Raw genomic sequence first — 17,571 nt, 5'->3', positions numbered from 1 at the left:
ATGACATCTTTCAGTATGGAAAATTTTCTGGTTGGTTCGCACTGGATAAATTAGCACTGTTGCTGCCGTCATATGTGGGAAGGGTATTACTCATGATACGTACACAGAGATGCGACATTCGTGGAGTCAAGGTCTCGGGCTCGGAAGCCATTTAGCAATCATGTGGATGGTGATTTCTCATCCGGCACCTCCTCCATAGACGCCGAAATGCTTTTTGCCATCGCGACGAGTCACTTTGACCCACTAAATGCATGAATTTCCATTTGCTCTTGACAACATCTGGATTGTCGTCTGGAAATTAGATTATATCCACCAGCTCCACCAGATCAAGTTTAGCGGATTTCTATAGCTCCCCCAGCATACTTCCAGAGCATCAGTCGCGTGTCTTCTGTGAAAGTGAGCACAAGTTCAAAGAAAAAAAAAAAGATAGAAAAAAAGGATGAAAGTTGAAGTGTTGCTCGTGATTCTTCTGCAGTATTTGTGCGTAGTCCATGGAGTTATTCCTTCTGTTGGGGAAACAAGGACGCAGAGGGAGTTGCTGGTGCGGAAGTTCCTCAAGAAAAAGGAAGGAGCCATCAAACTCGTCGGAGGAAGTGGAAATCACGAAGGTATATAAAGCAAAAAGTTTGCTCCACAATGGAGATGCTGGTGCTGTGTAGGTTTCGTGGATTAAGTCAGAGAGGAAAGTGAAAAATTGAGTTTGCAGCTTCTAAAACTGTATTGACGACTCCCTTTCCGCAATGTAGGAGAGAGCAATAAAGGAAGGAAAAGAGAAAAAAGTTTCAATATCAAATTTCTAAGTATGACTTAAATTAGAACATTCAATGCCACTCTCATGTTATTTTTCTGCCAACTGCAAGCAAGAAAACTTTTATTCTCATTGGGATTAAAGTTTCCCCGCAAGCCACAAAGTTTTAGTGTTGAATGCATTATAATATGTTTTTATTTTTTATTTTATCTTAAGGTTTTTAGTAGTTTCTTTTTTAATGTTTCTTTAAATACATATTGTTGTTTATTAAGAAAAAAACAACAACAATTTTAAAGAATTCATTGCAGTTCTGCGAATTTTTTTTGTCCTTTCAATTTTTTTCTTTGAAAGAAATCATTGTTTCATTACCTTTGATTTAATAGTCCTTAAAAAAGTTGATTTTTTGCATTCATAAAAGTAAATTTTTAATTTTATTGCCAACAAACTTTAGGTAGAGCATACAAAATACTTTAATTTATAACAGTTTTAGAGAGTTTGAAAATTTGATCCACCTTTAGCGAATTCATATAAAAAATATATGTAATTGCACCCTGATTTTAACAAACTTTATTGAAGCTTTCCAACTTTTTATAGAAAACTTTCAAATATAATGTTAAATTTATTGAAATTCATTTTAGTTGTTTTTTTCCTGAGCTGGCGTTTATAAATAAATGCAAAACTTTTTTTTTTGAGTCCATTCATATGCAAATCACAAACAATTTGCATAATTGATTCTTTTTTAAATAAATTTAATATAGCCAGAATAAATTATATACTAACTCATCCACAAAACACCGAAATTTTGACAAATTTTCCCTCTCTATGTATATAATTTATTAAAGTTGGAAAATGGGGAAAATTGTAGTGAAAATTTTCAAATTCCTAATTTTAATATTACCTCCGCAGGTTGAAAGTTGCAAAATTTTGGAAGATGATTTATTTAAATTCTGGATAATTTTTTAAGCTAATTATAGAACTTTAATCACTTTAATGCATTGATTAACTTTGTAGTGTGGGTGGGAGGGTGTTTCCACTGGCCTACACATCTCCATTTCAGATTCTCTCCTCATCATCCTGATTTCGATTAAAAGTTTTCGCGCGGGGTGTTGAAGGAATTCCTTCGCGTCACGAAATCGCGGGAATAATCATGTAATTAAATTGCAATATAGCGCCCCTTCCTGTACTCTCTCTCTGCCGTCTTTTCGCAGGAAATGTCGAAATACTCCATGGCGGAAGATGGGGAGCTGTCTGCGATGATGAATGGTAAAATTTTCTCAATACGCTAATTTGAATTTGATCACCCACATTTCCTGAAAAAGAAATCACTCACCAGAATGCCTCTCTCTTACTCCTCCAAAGTCACCACGGAAAAGTGCGGAAGGGAAATAAATTAACAAGTTCTTTCTCATTTCCATGTGAATCCCGCGGGGTTGCCCGGCTTTGGGGACTCTCTCTCTATGGTGGTCTACGGAAAAACAGGGACTCTAATGAAGCTAAAGTTGTGTGTCAGCAGCTTGGATTTTCCGGCCACGTTAGACCAACACACAGTGGCCATTTCGGCGAGGCAAGAAGTTAGTTTTTGATATAGCACAACAACCCCGCTTTTGCCCTTCGCACCCCCTCCGTTGCCCACGCCTCACAACACCAAGATTTTCTCTTAATTAATCCAACACCATACAAACGACAAACACTACCCACTTGTTTTGCATGGTCAGCTTATTTGGAAGAAAAGAATATTTTACTTAGGAAGTTGAGAGTTCATTTATTTATAAATTCTTAGCCTTTTTCCGGGGTTGTTTTCTTTAAGACTCCATTATGGCTGTGAGCTAAAGATTGAATCGTTGAACGTGCAAGAGTAGAAAGTAGTAAAATTTTCTTGTTAACTTAATTTTTCTTCTTGAACTTGAAAGCTCTAACAAAACAAAATAACTTGGTTAAAGAATCGTCAAAGAAGATGTTAAACCGTTAAAGATTTGAAAGCTTAATTAAATAGTTTTTCTTTAAAGTGAATAAAATTTAAAACAGTAAAATATACTCTAAAGAGGAAAGAAAATATACAAATTTCCGGTGACATTTTGATCCCTTGTATTACCATCTTTAGGGCACCAATAATTTCTAAGAAAAAAGCTTAAATAAGCTTAAGCATACTATACTTTAAAAGCTCTTGATTCACTTCATTATAGATTTTTTTTTAATAGATACTTAGAGATTAGCAACACCTTTTAAAATGTTTTCACCTCAAAATTTGCCACTAGATGCCCTTGACAAACAAAGCTCTCTACCGTTGAAATCATTAAATTAAAATTAAATGAAGCAATTTTCTCTTAACCTGCTGGATTTATTTCCCACACCATTTGACCTGATTTAGCATGGAAAACAAATAATAAAAATGACAAGTTTAATGTATGGGATGTTGTGAAAAATTGCAATGCATACACAATGATCAATCAACATCACTTTCTTTAATGAAAAGATTTTATATTAAAATGCATCATAAGCACCCCAAGAGCTCTGCAAGAGCAACATCTGACAATGAATTGTTTTAAATCTGAGCGGAGGAACAAGTATAATATAAAAAAGTAGAAGTTCTTTCTCTTATAGTATTTTAACTTGGATTTTGTGTACGGTGAAAATTCCAATTAGGGCCTAAAAGTGAGATTGAGCTCGGGGAAAAGTTTTTGCATTTTCTCAACTCCAAAGTACGCCATAACAGGCAATAAATTCATCATGAGAGTGCCATTTCCACGAATCACCCATAAAAACGTGAGCTCGGGGTGCTGTAGAGAAAACTCCATCCGAATGACTCTAGAATTGTTGCACGTAGTGTCGGGAGGAGTAAAGGACTTGGAGAAGGAATTAAAATATCATTTTAAAATATGGAACAACACAACGTACACAAATTCCTCCGAATGACTCTCAACATTCTAAATTGAACAATATTTCACGAAGCACCGAGGGTGACGGAGGATGTGCGACCCCTGGAGCAGGAAAAAAAGACACTGCCCCTGGGTGGGAGGGCCATTGCGGGGGGTTGTTGAGTGAAATCTGTGGGTATTTTGTACTACAGGAAAGTTCTGGATGGACAATGTTGAGTGCACGGGCAAAGAGCCGGAACTAATTGGTTGTCGCTTTGATGGCTGGGGTCACAGCGACTGTGAAGCGAATGAAGCAGCTGGGGTTGTGTGCAAAATACCACCCGCACCGCCATCCGCAAAAAATCTCACACGCACCGTGGTGAGTTCATTTTTTTCTGCTTCCTACCCACCCCCACATTACTATGAGAAAAGAATTTTTAATGAAAAATTTATGAAATTCATTTTAATTGAATTCTTCAGGCTAATCTCTGAATTCAAAACTTGGGCATAGTTGCAATTTTTTAATTTAATTGTAGTTGTAATTTAAAATTTAAATTAAAAAATGTACATATTTCATATATCATGGCTACATATTGAATAAACTTGCAATATAGTTTAGCTTAGTTGCTTAAAAGCTCCGAAAGCTCCTTTGTTAATTTGTGAATTCTATTCGAGAATTTTAGAATTAAATTAGAACTTTCAACAAAATTAATTTATTCTACCTCTGAAAAGAACAAATTAAAATCGCATCTTTAAGAAATTGGGACATCCTCTGTTATTTTCTATATAAATTATGTATGATGAAATATAACATAGTTTCCAGCTATATATTATGATGAACATGCCCATGAAGGCGGTGAAATATTCTGAAAAAATCCTCTTAAAATTACTGAAATATTCAGAGCTTTCTGGTATACCCGCAGGTGAGGCCAAAGTATCGCATAAAGAGCGGACACAGCCTTCAGATGAGATTAGTCGGTGGTCGTTTCCACGGCGAGGGACGCGTAGAGGTAAAAAAAAAGAGTGCTAAATCGATTTTTTTCTCCCCGCATCAATGTCCATTTTCCCTTTTTTTTTCTCATCTCCCTTTTTGGTCTTCGAGTCTCCCCCATTAATATTATTATTACTGCTTTGGACGTCATGCACATCTTCCTATCGCCTATAACATTGTTTATTGCTGGCCGCAATTTTGTCCATCAATATCATCTTTACTGTTTGTGCATTATGGCAGCACTTTCATGGCTGAAACAGCACCCCCAAAATGACCCAGAAAGCGACAGAGAAGGAAAATTGTTGGGCTTTATGTGCTATCTGAGGAGTCATGTCCACCTTCTCAAACACATAATGTCATCTAATTTATGACCATTGTCTTATTCTCTCCCACATACAATATACACATTACTATATATGTACATACTTCAACGCTGGACATCTCAATACACCCACCACTGGACCAATACGCCAATCCTCCCTGATCGAGTCCCCTCACAACTCCCTTTGATCCGCTCATGCCAATGAGGAAGAGGCTTCGAAAATGACTTTTGCCTCAATTTATTTTTATCTCCACTCCAAGTCCATTCAAAAGAATGAAAAAAAAGAAGTTGGTGTGGGCAACTTTTGAGATGAAATCGAAGGCAAAGTGTCAGTACGAGTGGACTGTGTACGGGGGGTTATATAGGGAAGAGCTCTCCTCCATGGGAAAAGCCAAAAAGCAAATAGGAAGTTTTGTGAGGAGAGTGTGTATCCCAAAAAGAATTCAAACGGGTCTCAAAGTCAAAAGTGATATGAAAAAGTTTGTGGCGAATGTGGGGCATGCTTCTTTTGGGTGAAACACACAAAAGCTCCAGTTAAGAAATTGCTTTTATTGACTTGGACTGGCAGGCATAAGGGGGTGGGGGTGAGTGGGTATATATACCGAATTTTGCATGAACTTTTGTGTGTAACAGGAAATTTGTTCGTCATTCTGTGAATTTTATATTAGCAAATGCTTTTGAGTTTTGCCTTCTACATAATAAAAGGGCGACAGATTGAATAATACGACAAGAATATAACCATATACATTACATACATATTGTTATAGGAAATTGAGCATAATCAACTATGAATGTGATTTCAAAACTTTTCAAACTTTCATTTTACATATTCATTTGGTAAAATATGTTTTAAGAAGCTCCTTATTGAGAGGGGGGAATTTATGTGAAATATTTCAAGCTTTCAAATTAGCATTAATATGATAATATAATTATACGAAAAAATTCCAATAAAATGCATAAAAATGAACATCACACTCCTTCATTAAATTTGCATAATAAATAACGTGGGAATTTTGTTAAAATGCATTTGGTATTTTAGTCCGAATGCACAATGTTGTTTCATCAAGGATGCAAATGACAAATTTTCCCCAATAAGATAAATGGATATTGAATGTGCTAAAGTCAATATATTTTATGTACATAATTCATTATTTCTGGCCATTACCAGGTGGCCCCATTTTACCATTTTGTCTCTGTACTTCTGTTGAAAGTGGGCTAATTGAGTTTGGGTTTATTTAATATTCTGCTAACCTACTGTTGAGATTTAAAACAATAGTTATGTAGCTTAATTATGGTGAATATTATACATTGAAGTGGGAGGTATAAATATAGGAGAAGAGTAAACATATTGAGGCTTTGTGGCAACATTGATAGAGCTATTGATATCCCCAAATACTCGATTTAGTATAGAAGCCAAATTCTAGGTGGATTTATAAAATTTTAATTTAAGCGCTTTGCTCAGGGAAATTTTATTAGAATGAAATGGGACCTCCCATCATGTTACATCATGAAAGCCCTTTTCTACATCAATTGCGATTAAGAAGGAAACAAATTAATTTTAGGGGGAAGCCGCATGTTTCTTTTTTTGGAATTTTCGTTATAATTTTTTAATTAATGATTAATGTCAAAAATTTAAATATAAAAAAAGTCCTGATGAATTGATTGAAAGCTTACAATTCTTGTCATTCAATTGCTTCTAAATTTCTACATGCTAGTTAAAAGTTTATTATTATTATCATACTAAGAATATATTTTATTCCTCGTGCAAATTAGTGCTTTGGCAATAAAAAATTATCTGTTGGAAAAATTTATTTCCCAAAGTTATGTGATATCTGGGAAAGAAACTTTCCATATCCTTATTACGTGCAATTGTAAATAAAACTACGACTAACTTGTCATGGTAGCAGTGCAAAAGTTTGGCGGAAGTAAATCTTGCAACTTGTAGAATGTAACACTCATAGTGTTATAAATTCCGTTGAAAAGATCTTCATTTTAGCATTTTCATCAATTTAAATCTTCAAAATTTACGTTCAATTCTGTGAAATTTGTGGATGGGGGAAAGCTCTTCCGTCCCATAAAAGTGCTGTGTCGTTGTGCGAGTGGAGGAAGAAATTTTACTTTTTTTTGGGATAAAATACGAGTGGGGGAGATAAAATTTCCTTTTCCTTCGTCTCATAAAGCGATGAGTTACTGTATTGAAAGAGGAGAAGGAAGCCATAGAGTATGTGTGTGTTTGTAGTTTAAAAAGTGCAAGTTCTGTGATAAAAATTCCCGTAAATTCATGCTGTTTAAAAATTTTCCCCCTATCATAACGCGAGTTACTTAAGAAGAGGTGAAAAAAAGGTCATCCAGGAAGTTTTTTCTCACAAAAAGTGCATCCTGTTAATTTTCTTTAATTAAAATCTTTATCTCTTTGTATCGTGTTAAATTGAAATTCCCAAGTGATTCAAGTTATATATCTCTTACTGTCCTTTGTGCTTATATTAAACTTGTTGTGCTGTCGGGAAGGAAAAAAAGTAGGAAAAAGGAATAGAAAACATATAAATATTCCTTTATTCATGCTTTTTCCTTTGAATTTGTACAAAAAGGATCCCTTCTGGGATTTATAAATAGAATATCTCCCTTTAAATGCCATTCAATATGAAAAATTATTAATTCTACTTCTGACAGATTCAACTAAAAAACTCATAATTGTTTATATAGAATGATTTAATTAGTAACAATATATACCTTTGGGATGAAAAAAATCCTACAAAAAACATACTGCTGTCAATATCAATTTATACATCGAATTGTATGAATCAATTACCAAATACTGATGGCAAATCGTTGAGCATTTGTACTAAAAGATTAATTTAATCAAACGCATTTCATACACAGATAAATTTTGTGTTTAATTTATATCCAACAAATTCATGGAAATGTAAAAAAACACCTATATTTGCAATATTGACAGATTTAAATTAAACATTGGAAAATCATTTGAAACGCTAATGAGTCCTGCGAAATTCATGGTTGTAGTTTTTTATTCGGAAAAATCAAAAGCTCAACCACAAATTTTATAGGATCTATGAAATGGGATAAAATTAGAAACAAATTAAATGTACACATAAAAAAAAGACTTTTAATCAAGGTTTTTGAAAAGAAAAATTAAACGAATTTTTAATGCTTTTGTTAATTCAGGAAATAATTTTATAGACTTTTTATTTCATTGGAGTAATAAAAGTTTGTCGCGGTCATAAGCTTCCTTAATTACAGTAATTGGGACTAATTCCTAATTAATTTTTTTTCATAAAAAAATATTTAGAAAAAGAAAACTCAAAGAATATTAGGCGTCTCCATCAAATAGAGAAAATTGAAATTACCAGAAAATATGGAAAATTGATAATATAATCCATAAATCAAAAATCACTTTTCTTTGGGGAATATTTAAGGGTAAAAAGTCACAAATTGATGACTATTCTATTCACCCCATAGTTATTATTTGCAAGTTAATATTTATGCATCAATTAAAAATCCATTAGGACTCTGTCTTGTGTCAATTTCTTGCACAAAATTATTCCTTTTGAATGAATGAACCAGATAGTATATTCAATTCATATATTTGATGAATGTTTCATAAGAGAGCTAAATAATATATTTACATGCACATGTACAAAGTACATACATATGTAACTATGTGCTTGAAATATTACACTTGATGTTCAATGAAGAATGCGCCGTGCACCTGGGGAACGAAATTCAATCAGTTTGCATTGAATATTGTCGCATCAAAACCAATGAATTTGCACTGCATTGAATGTGTGGAGGGTAAAAAAATATCGAAAAGACACTCAGCGCTGCATCTGTGACATGATTTTGAATACATATTTCATAATCACAGCACACACACCCGCACACACAAAAAAATCCTGATGATTTTTAACCGAAAAATTCTCAAGAGCACTCCAAGAATTGTTGGAGTGAAAATTGCGGCAAAAAATCCAATTAAAATTTCAATAGGTACGTCTGGACCAAGTGGGTCCCTGGGGAGTAATTTGTGCCGATGGATGGTCACTCTTAGAGGCAAATGTCGTGTGCAAAGCGCTGGGATTGGGTTTTGCCAGTGCTGCCCTTCAAACGGACTTTTTCACACCCACCAATGCAACGCTGAAGATCCTCCTCTCGGGCACTGAATGCTATGGCAATGAGACTAGTCTCCAGGATTGTGTTCACAATCAAATTCACATGGCTGAGGCACATTGCTCCACATTGCACAAAAATCACGTGGCTGGGGTGATGTGTGAGAAGAAGATGGCAGATCTAGTGCTGGATATGGTGGAAATTCAGCAAACAGCACACCTCGAGGATCGCCCCCTGTTCTATCTGCAGTGTGCAATGGAGGAAAATTGCCTGGCATCTGAGGCGTATGAGATTCAGAAGAACAATCCTGACTGGCATTTGGCCACGAGGCGTCTCTTGAAATTCACGGCGAAAGTTCGGAATGACGGTACAGCGGATTTTCGGTCCCACATCCCCAAAGTTTGTTTAACTTTCTCCTAATTTCATTTTGTAACTTTCTCATTTTTTCTCCTTCTCTGCTTTTTTTTCGCAGGAACAATGGGAATGGCACATGTGTCATATGTAAGTGCAAATAAATTCCATTTCCACACAACCAACCCATCTGTGCAAATTTAACCAACACCCACTCTCCTCCAACTTTTCGCATAGGCACTACCATAGTATGGAAGTCTTTGCAACATTCGATGTTTTCGATGGGGATGGCAACAAAATCGCCGAGGGCCACAAAGCTTCTTTCTGTTTGGAAGACAATCAATGTGACGAGGGAATTAAGGGCACGTACTTTTGTGCCAATTATGGGGATCAAGGTGAGATTTTCAACAAGTTGGATGGGCATCTCTTTTGATTTTCATCTCTTCTATATACATCACATACACGCTCTGGTTCTATACCTCTGGTCTTTCCTATACAAATTCCACGTATTCATACTCTATACCTCTAGCATAAAGAGAAATGTAGCATGTAGAGCTTTTTGAGCTTTTCTCTTCGCATGAAAAGCTTGGGAGGAAATTTCAATAACTAAAACCACACATATGTTCGAGCCTAGATAAATGTTAGTAAATTTCAATAACCCCCCATTGATATTCTTAAGTGATTGTATAATCTGCAATTTGCTTCAGTTTGTACGCCGAACTAATGCTATGATTTCATATTGAAGAGGGATTTATTGACGAACACACATCGTACGCTAATTTTGCGCACTCCCTCTTACCCCACTACCACACCATATCGCATGAATATCGTATGCAAATTAATTTAGTAACTTTTGAGTCTTCAAGTTCATCCGGGCGGGATGAACAGACAAACCCCCCAATAAATGCCAATATTGATCCATGAGAAGTTTTCCGACGAATTCGCCACACATTTTCAAATTCAATTTTAATTCTTGCGATGACTTTATTGAGATATGCGAAGGAGCTTTTCTTTCAACTTGTCTTTCCTGATTTACTTTTTGAAGCTTCCTGGAAAATTTCATTTCACAAAATAAATATATATTAAAGGAAATTAATAAAAGTAATAATTTAACATATAGAACTTATTCAAAATTTATAATTTTTTCTCATTTACGAAGTTTGAAATGGAAACTCAAAGTCTAAAATGAATCAAATCATAATTTAAAATTCATGCAAAAATACTTTACTTGTTAAATAATTTTGTGGATAGAGAGTGTGTTGAAGATGTGAGGTATAAAATCTCCAACATATTATGTTTACTTGGTTGATTAAGTCACACATATTATGTGTCACGTTATCGTTAACTTGTTGAGAGCTTTTGTGGAACAGAGAGAATTTTGAAAGCTTTTTGATTAAGTTTATAAATTTGTACGATTAATAATTTAGCAAAAGTTTGTGAGCAGAATTAACTTAGACATAGCATGAGCTTTAACCATTTATACACACCATGTGCTGGAACAAATTTATCTCATGACCGTTTTTCTACTTTCTGTATTTAACTCATGACTGACCTCACAGTTGTATGTTGTACAATTAAAAGGATCTACATAGCTTTGCTGAATTTGTTTTATGGAAAAGTTTATATTTATTGAGATTTTATGTGATACGAAAAAACTATCACAGTACGCTGTTAAATGTTGTAGCTGCACGTAACAAAATTAGGGAGCTTTAATATTTATTTTAACCAAAAAATATATAAAGTTTTTAAAGCTTCATATTAGATTCTTCTTTACGAATTACCTGCAGTACCTGTAGAAAAATTGTTTTTGAAATTAATTAATTTTCTCGAAGATCCATCACCCATATAAAATGCAAAAATAAATTAAATTTCAATTCTAAAATGGCAAAGAAGCAAGCAAAAGCTTCATTTTTGCGCCCCACTGTCTTGCTCTTTGTCCCCATGAAGTAGTATATTTTACAATTAACTTCTTCCATTGACCTTCCTTCTTTGTAATGCTTTTTCTTTGTTTAAATACCCCCTCGGGAGGTACAATAAATTCGTCTTCGTGAGAATAAATTTAACATTGTGCCATGGTGTACAATATTTCGAACGGAAATTAGTTAAGGAGACATTTCTTTAATGTTAATTTTAGATTCGACGGAAATAATGGAGAAAGTTTCTCTCTCGTGTAAATTCAAAAGAATTAATTACCCGAAGAAGATTAATATTTTCTGCTCTGATGCAAAAGATATTCCCTCATCTAATTGGTATCGAAACCCACCATTCAATTTTATATGCAATGTTGGAGGAAATAATGAAAACTTCATTTAAAATGCGACATGATGAACATATTTTTTTTCCTTTTTTTTGTCAAGGAATCTCCGTGAATTGCACCGACATTTATCGGCACAACATCGATTGCCAGTGGGTGGACATTAGTGAAATTGATTATGGCACTTACACGCTCAAGATATCTGTTAATCCGGAGTTCAAAGTTGCAGAAATGTCTTTCGACAATAATGCAGCAACGTGCACTCTTCTCTACACCGAAAGCTTCGCCCGAGTCTATGATTGCAAAATGGGCCGTCCGTAGGATTCCGCAAAGTGCCTCTTGAATTATTTATGGAGGGAAAAACACTTTTCAGGCCATCGTGAGAAAATCCCGGTGAGGGCGTCAACATGGGAGTGTGGAGAAAAAAAAGAAGAAGAGCTCTTGTGGTGTTTCCTCAATCACATGAATGTTTCTCTTATTTTATTCAATTTAATACTTAAATCTTGCTATCTGTGTAGTGTGTTATGTATATCTATAATTGCTCTTGCTATATGTGTAATTTTTTCTAACATTCTCCTTCACATGTTTTTTGCTATGTATTCATTTACTTTAATATATTTTATTTTATATAATATAATTTATGTCTTTTACAAAAGTTTCACTTTTTCATACCACAGAAAATTATATTGACTTAAAAAGAACTCAATATATTTAGGAATTCTTCCTTATTTATTTTGTTTGTAGAATTTAGTGAAGAGAATTTATTATTTTATTTCTTCTTTTTTTTTAGTACCATGAGATATTGAGTAAAGGGGGGTTTCTTTTAGAAGAGAGTTTATACTACTATAGTATGTGATTCATCCAACGTGCAGGCCTTTGGTCACAGCAAGAGACAAAGGTGGGTGCGCTTCTTGTGCCCTTTGCTCCTTTCGCCGGGTTTCTTCGTGGCTTCCTTGGGGGGTGTAGTCTTGGTGCCCTCAGCAGCAGTGTCAGATGTGTCATCATCGATTGGGTCTTTCTTATTGGAATTGCTGCAGTACAGAGACTTAGAGAGACGATTCCTCACCGCCTTCGACAGGGCATTCGATTTCCTCAGGCTATTGAAGCGTCGATGCTTCTCGTGCGACGGCGAACTCTCTTCATTGTGCACACAGTTGAGGGTTGTCACGGTGAATTCGATGTCCTTTATTTCTTCTGTGCACGCTACATATGCGATGGAATGACAAAAGAGATATTTTCACATAAGTTTTTCTTATGGGGGAAAATATTGTCATGTTAGACATGCTTTTTGTCTGATTGTGCCTCACGTGCAAAAGCTTTTGTCATATTAGATTGTCTTCGGGGGAAGTGTTTTTTCTTGCAACCCCCTCCCCGAAGGGGCTTGTGATATAAACCATCCGTCTTTCATGTTACCCAAGGGGTGGATAATAGAGATAGTTGGTGTACACACTATGTATATACACATCATTATAATATATAGTGTCTGTCACTTTTCTCTCCCCAATACTTTCTATACCCTCTATATACCCACATTTCACGTTGTGATAATAAATGAATGGATAGATGACGTTTTTTTTTGTTTCTTGTCATTTAAATCTTCCTCTTCAGCTTTTCAATGCTGCACCACCAAGAAAAGCGCATTGGAGAGTGAAGCCAAAGACCATGAATAGCTTTCAAAAACCAACCATTCAGAAGCGGTGCTGATAAATTGTGTCGCACATACAAAAGAAGTGAGAATTTGTGGCATTTTAACTATTTTCTCTCCAGGTAGAGCGGAAAATAACCTTCCATCTCTTTTTTTTTCGTTAGATTAATTTTACATCCTTTCTTGTATAAAAATCACCAAAATGGATGCATACCAATTTTTTATACTCCTCAAAGGGATGTGATAAATTGTTTTTGAAACTTTTTTGTTTTTAGTTTTTGGGATAAAATCTATAGGGAGGAACTCTAAATGGAGACGCCTGGTAATTTCCTTTTAGAGGTAAAATTATTTATAAAAAAAAAATTACCCGAGGAAAATCCTAAACTTTGGAACGAATTCATTAATAAAAATAATGAGAAAATCAAGACAGAATTGTTTTTCTCCAAATTTAAATAGTTGAGACTTTAGAAATTAAGATGGAGACGCCTGATTGATTATCTGACCTGACCACTTTCTTTTTCTGCTCATAGTTTTTCTCAACTCTACTTTTATTTTTATAATATTATTTCGTAATTAAAGCTTATATGTCTTCGCGTTTGAATATTTGTAAAAATATCTAGATGTGAGACTAAAGACCCATAATTTCTATCTATTATTTAATACATAGATAGAATTTATTGTAGCCCTGATTATTCATTATCAATTATAAAGAAAAAATACCTCCGAAGATAAATAAATTTCCTTTACATATTTTAGAACAGACTTTTGTATGTTTTGAATGAAAATATTTATAGAGCAACGGGAGCAACGTGTTCTATTCTAAAAGTTAGAGGAGCTTAAAAGCATTGATAAATAAGCTTTTTGCATGTAAAGGTTGCTAAAAGTCATTTTGATGCATTTCACATGGTCAATGTAACATGGGGAATAAAGAGAAGATGTTATTGTTTGTGATGTGAAAAGCACTTTGAGAATGTAAAATGCTTTGTTATTTACTATGTACACCATTGATGCGGAAAAAGCCACCCTTGAACTACTTATGAATTCAGGGGACTCACCAGCAAACTCCTCAATGGGCTTATCAATTGTGTCATGATCAATCCATGTCAAGCCCATTTCCACCTTCTCAGCCAAGTCCTGCCAGTGCTGTCTATTGTCCATTGTACCCTCATATAGCGGTCGCATCCATGGGAATGTCTCGGACAGCACACGGTAGAGTGGTAGACAGATGACGTCAATAAAGCCCACCTGCATCTTCGGGAGCTCATCTTTGCGCTCACTGCGGTGAAGTATAGAAGGTAAAATAGGTGAGAGATAGTGGTGGTTTTGATGAACGTGCAAGGATTTATGTGGAACGAGGAAGGACTTTTATGGAAATTGGCATGAAAAGAGGATGGTGGAAAATGGAAAAGAGAATATCTTACCGATCCATCATGGCAATTGGCTGTGTGTTGAGCTGTAGCTTCTCCAAATCGCCTTGGTCAAAGAATTCATCTGCCACCAATTTAGCCACTTTATGTTGCACCTCCCATGGCTTGGCAATTGCACTAACATCACATGCTGTCATCATCATACCACAAAGCACTGAAATTGTGTATAGCAGATAAACTAATATTATTATACTGTTGCAAAGGGCAAGGAAATATTATCTAATTTATTTTATTTAAAGATGTACTCTTATGACCTTTAATTTCCCAGCAAATAAAAGACTTTTTGGACTTTTCATTTCACCTATAATTTTTTGAAAACAAAAATAATCTAAATTTTTTCCTCATTATGCTTTTCTCTTTTAATTTGCCAACATTTCATAAAAAGAGAAACTTAAAGGTTGCCATTCCCACTCAATTCTATTCTGAGAATTTATCTACACTTAATCTTCCCATCGTTCAATGGACACTTTACCACCCACCTAAAGCAAACAACTCGTGGAGTTAGATGGGCCGCAGAAAATATTTCTTGTGGTTCAAGCAAAATGAGTTTTTGGGTGGAGTAAAGAATTCTGTGACTTTTTTCGTCTTCTTTAATTATTTCCTTATAAATTATTTACTGAGGTTGAAACAAGCGTTTTGTGTGGAGATTGTAAGTCATTAATATTCATTCCTTCCACCCTCATTTCAGGGCTTCAAGACATTTCCTTACCCCATCATAAAATTTCAATGAAGGTCCAATTCGATTCAAGTCCTCCCCTACTATCGCATCCACCCTTCTCCTCTATTTATTTCCTCAACTCCCCCTTCACAGTGTGTTGATAAGAATAACAAGATAATTCCCCCATCGAGAGAGAAAGCAAAAATCTGTTCGAATCAATATTTTGTAAATATTTCCCTAGCAGATTTCTCTGCTTTTGCAAGAATCAATTAACTATGGGTGGAATTCACTACTCAGTCGGGCTTAAAAATTTAAGTCGGTTTTTAAGTCGGTCTTAAGGTTTTAAGTCAGTTTTTTTAAGTCTGACTTAAAATTTGTAAGTCGGTCTTAAAATTTGTAAGTCGATCTTAAAAATTTTTAAGTCAGTTTTAAAATTTTTAAGGCAGATTAACAGATTGTATATTTTTCATTAAATTTTACAAATTTTGATGTTTGGTGGAGATTGCCAGATGCACTTTTTGGAACTTAAAAAATTGGATAGTGTACTTACTTGCTGATTTTAAAGTGCAGAAACAATGAAATTTTAAGAAAAATGTCGTACATTTAACGTGATTTTTTTTCATTTTCTTTACTTTTCACCACGACCATTCAGTACAACGCGACAATTTTCACGAGTTTTCTTGTATGATTTTCCCAAATTATAGGAATGTTACGGAAATTTTTTTCGAAACAAGCCCCAAAAAACTATTTTGTGTCAAAATCACTCTTTCAGCCTAACTTAAGCACGTCATCAGAGGTGCTTAATACCACGATTCCACTAACGGATTAATGCAATTTTTCCAGAAAAATTGTGAATTTTCCTACAAGAAATGAAATTGAAATTGAAAAAAAAATTGAGCAAAATTACTTTTCTGGTGGATTTTTCAAGAGACAAACAGAAAAAAAACCATCAAATTCTTTTAAGCCCTCTTTAAGCCACTCATTAAGCAATCATCACAGGGGCTTAATCTGCGAGATTGGTCTTATTCTGGAAAAACCCGTGATTTTTCTTAGCACTACCACCACAAAACGATTAGTACCATCCCCTATAACCATTTTCCGGTGGGTTTTCCGCGAGAAAACCCCGGAAAACTATCAAAAACTACAAAATACGCATGCAGCCGGTCGCGCACACAATCAGCCCAGCAATCAGCCCGCGGAAGACTTAAGATTGCTGGTACGATGAATTTTTACTAAAAACACCGATTTTTCACTACACTACCACCACGAACTAACGTGCTCCATCCCATATGAGGCTTTTCCGGAGGGTTTTCCGCGAGAAAACCCCGGAAAACTATCAAAAACTACAAAATACGCATTCAGCCGGTCACACACGCAATAAGCCCAGCAATCAGCCCGCAGAAGACTTAAGATCGCTGGTACGATGAATTTTCACTAAAAACCGCGATTTTTCTCTACACTACCACCACGAACTAACGTGTTCCATCCCCTATAACCATTTTCCGGTGGGTTTTCCGCGAGAAAACCCCAGAAAACTATAAAAAACGGCTAAAAACACTTTCAGCCGGTCACACACGCAATAAGCCCAGCAATCAGCCCGCGGAAGACTTAAGATTGCTGGTACGATGAATTTTCACTAAATATCGCGATTTTTTTTTCACTATCACCACAAACCGACTAATGCCATCCCCTATGAGGCTTTTCCGGTGAGTTTTCCACGAGAAAACCCCCAGAAAACAATTAAAAACACAAAAAACTCATTCAGCTGAGGAACCAAAAACTCAGCCTAGCATTCAGCCCCCCACATAACTTAAGGTTTTGTACTTACCTTTTCTCGTTATAATTATCACACGGAAAACCGCACAAATATCACTGGAAAATCACTTTTCCGCGGTGATTTTCAATAAAAAAAAATCCCGAAAAACGCGAACACTTAAAAAACAATCCACTCAATTCACAAGAAACAAAAACACAGGGAGCCCAATAAGCCTCACATCGCATTTTTCTTCACATAAGACATTTCCACAGAAATTCATATGACGGATTGGAAAAAAATTAAATGGCAGGAGACGGTCATGTAGCATTTTTAAAATTATTTTGACATTTAAAATGGCGAAAGACGGCCATATTGAATTACTGGAAATTATTTTAACATTTAAAATAGCGGAAGACGGCCATTTTGAATTTTAGAAAATTTT

The 17,571-nt window shown here is 35.1% G+C and overlaps 2 protein-coding genes across 5 annotated transcripts in view; one reads left to right on the top strand and one right to left on the bottom strand.

The window, feature by feature from the left end:
* Positions 1-45: 45 nt before the first annotated feature.
* Positions 46-12,277, top strand: LOC129786258 (lysyl oxidase homolog 2B-like). The gene is made up of 9 exons (XM_055821149.1): positions 46-608; positions 1,957-2,011; positions 2,228-2,319; positions 3,816-3,982; positions 4,527-4,613; positions 8,919-9,437; positions 9,511-9,539; positions 9,627-9,784; positions 11,747-12,277. The coding sequence occupies exons 1-9, from the start codon at positions 440-442 to the stop codon at positions 11,962-11,964; spliced, it is 1,494 nt and encodes a 497-aa protein (XP_055677124.1). The 5' UTR covers positions 46-439; the 3' UTR covers positions 11,965-12,277.
* LOC129786249 (cGMP-specific 3',5'-cyclic phosphodiesterase) overlaps positions 12,083-17,571 on the bottom strand; it is a 24,598-nt gene continuing 19,109 nt past the window's right edge. For all 4 annotated transcript variants that reach the window (XM_055821132.1, XM_055821133.1, XM_055821134.1 and 1 more), the window contains 3 exons: positions 14,710-14,869; positions 14,344-14,564; positions 12,083-12,846 (listed from right to left, as the gene is read on the bottom strand). In XM_055821132.1, coding sequence (XP_055677107.1) covers positions 12,524-12,846; positions 14,344-14,564; positions 14,710-14,869 — 704 coding nt within the window. In that variant the 3' untranslated portion in view covers positions 12,083-12,523. The remainder of the gene's footprint in view (positions 12,847-14,343; positions 14,565-14,709; positions 14,870-17,571) is intronic.

The sequence above is a fragment of the Lutzomyia longipalpis genome, chromosome 1, assembly GCF_024334085.1.
Source record: "Lutzomyia longipalpis isolate SR_M1_2022 chromosome 1, ASM2433408v1".
Classification (NCBI taxonomy): domain Eukaryota; kingdom Metazoa; phylum Arthropoda; class Insecta; order Diptera; family Psychodidae; genus Lutzomyia; species Lutzomyia longipalpis.
This window is presented reverse-complemented; position numbering and strand designations above follow the sequence as displayed.

What these genes read in the sequence shown, in the direction of transcription:
- LOC129786258 (XM_055821149.1), top strand. Translation starts at nt 440, where the DNA reads ATGAAAGTTGAAGTGTTGCTCGTGATTCTTCTGCAGTATTTGTGCGTA. An exon ending in AGGAAGTGGAAATCACGAAG is followed by an intron (nt 609 to 1,956) that starts GTATATAAAGCA and finishes GTCTTTTCGCAG; the next exon opens with GAAATGTCGAAATACTCCAT. An exon ending in GAATGGCACATGTGTCATAT is followed by an intron (nt 9,540 to 9,626) that starts GTAAGTGCAAAT and finishes CTTTTCGCATAG; the next exon opens with GCACTACCATAGTATGGAAG.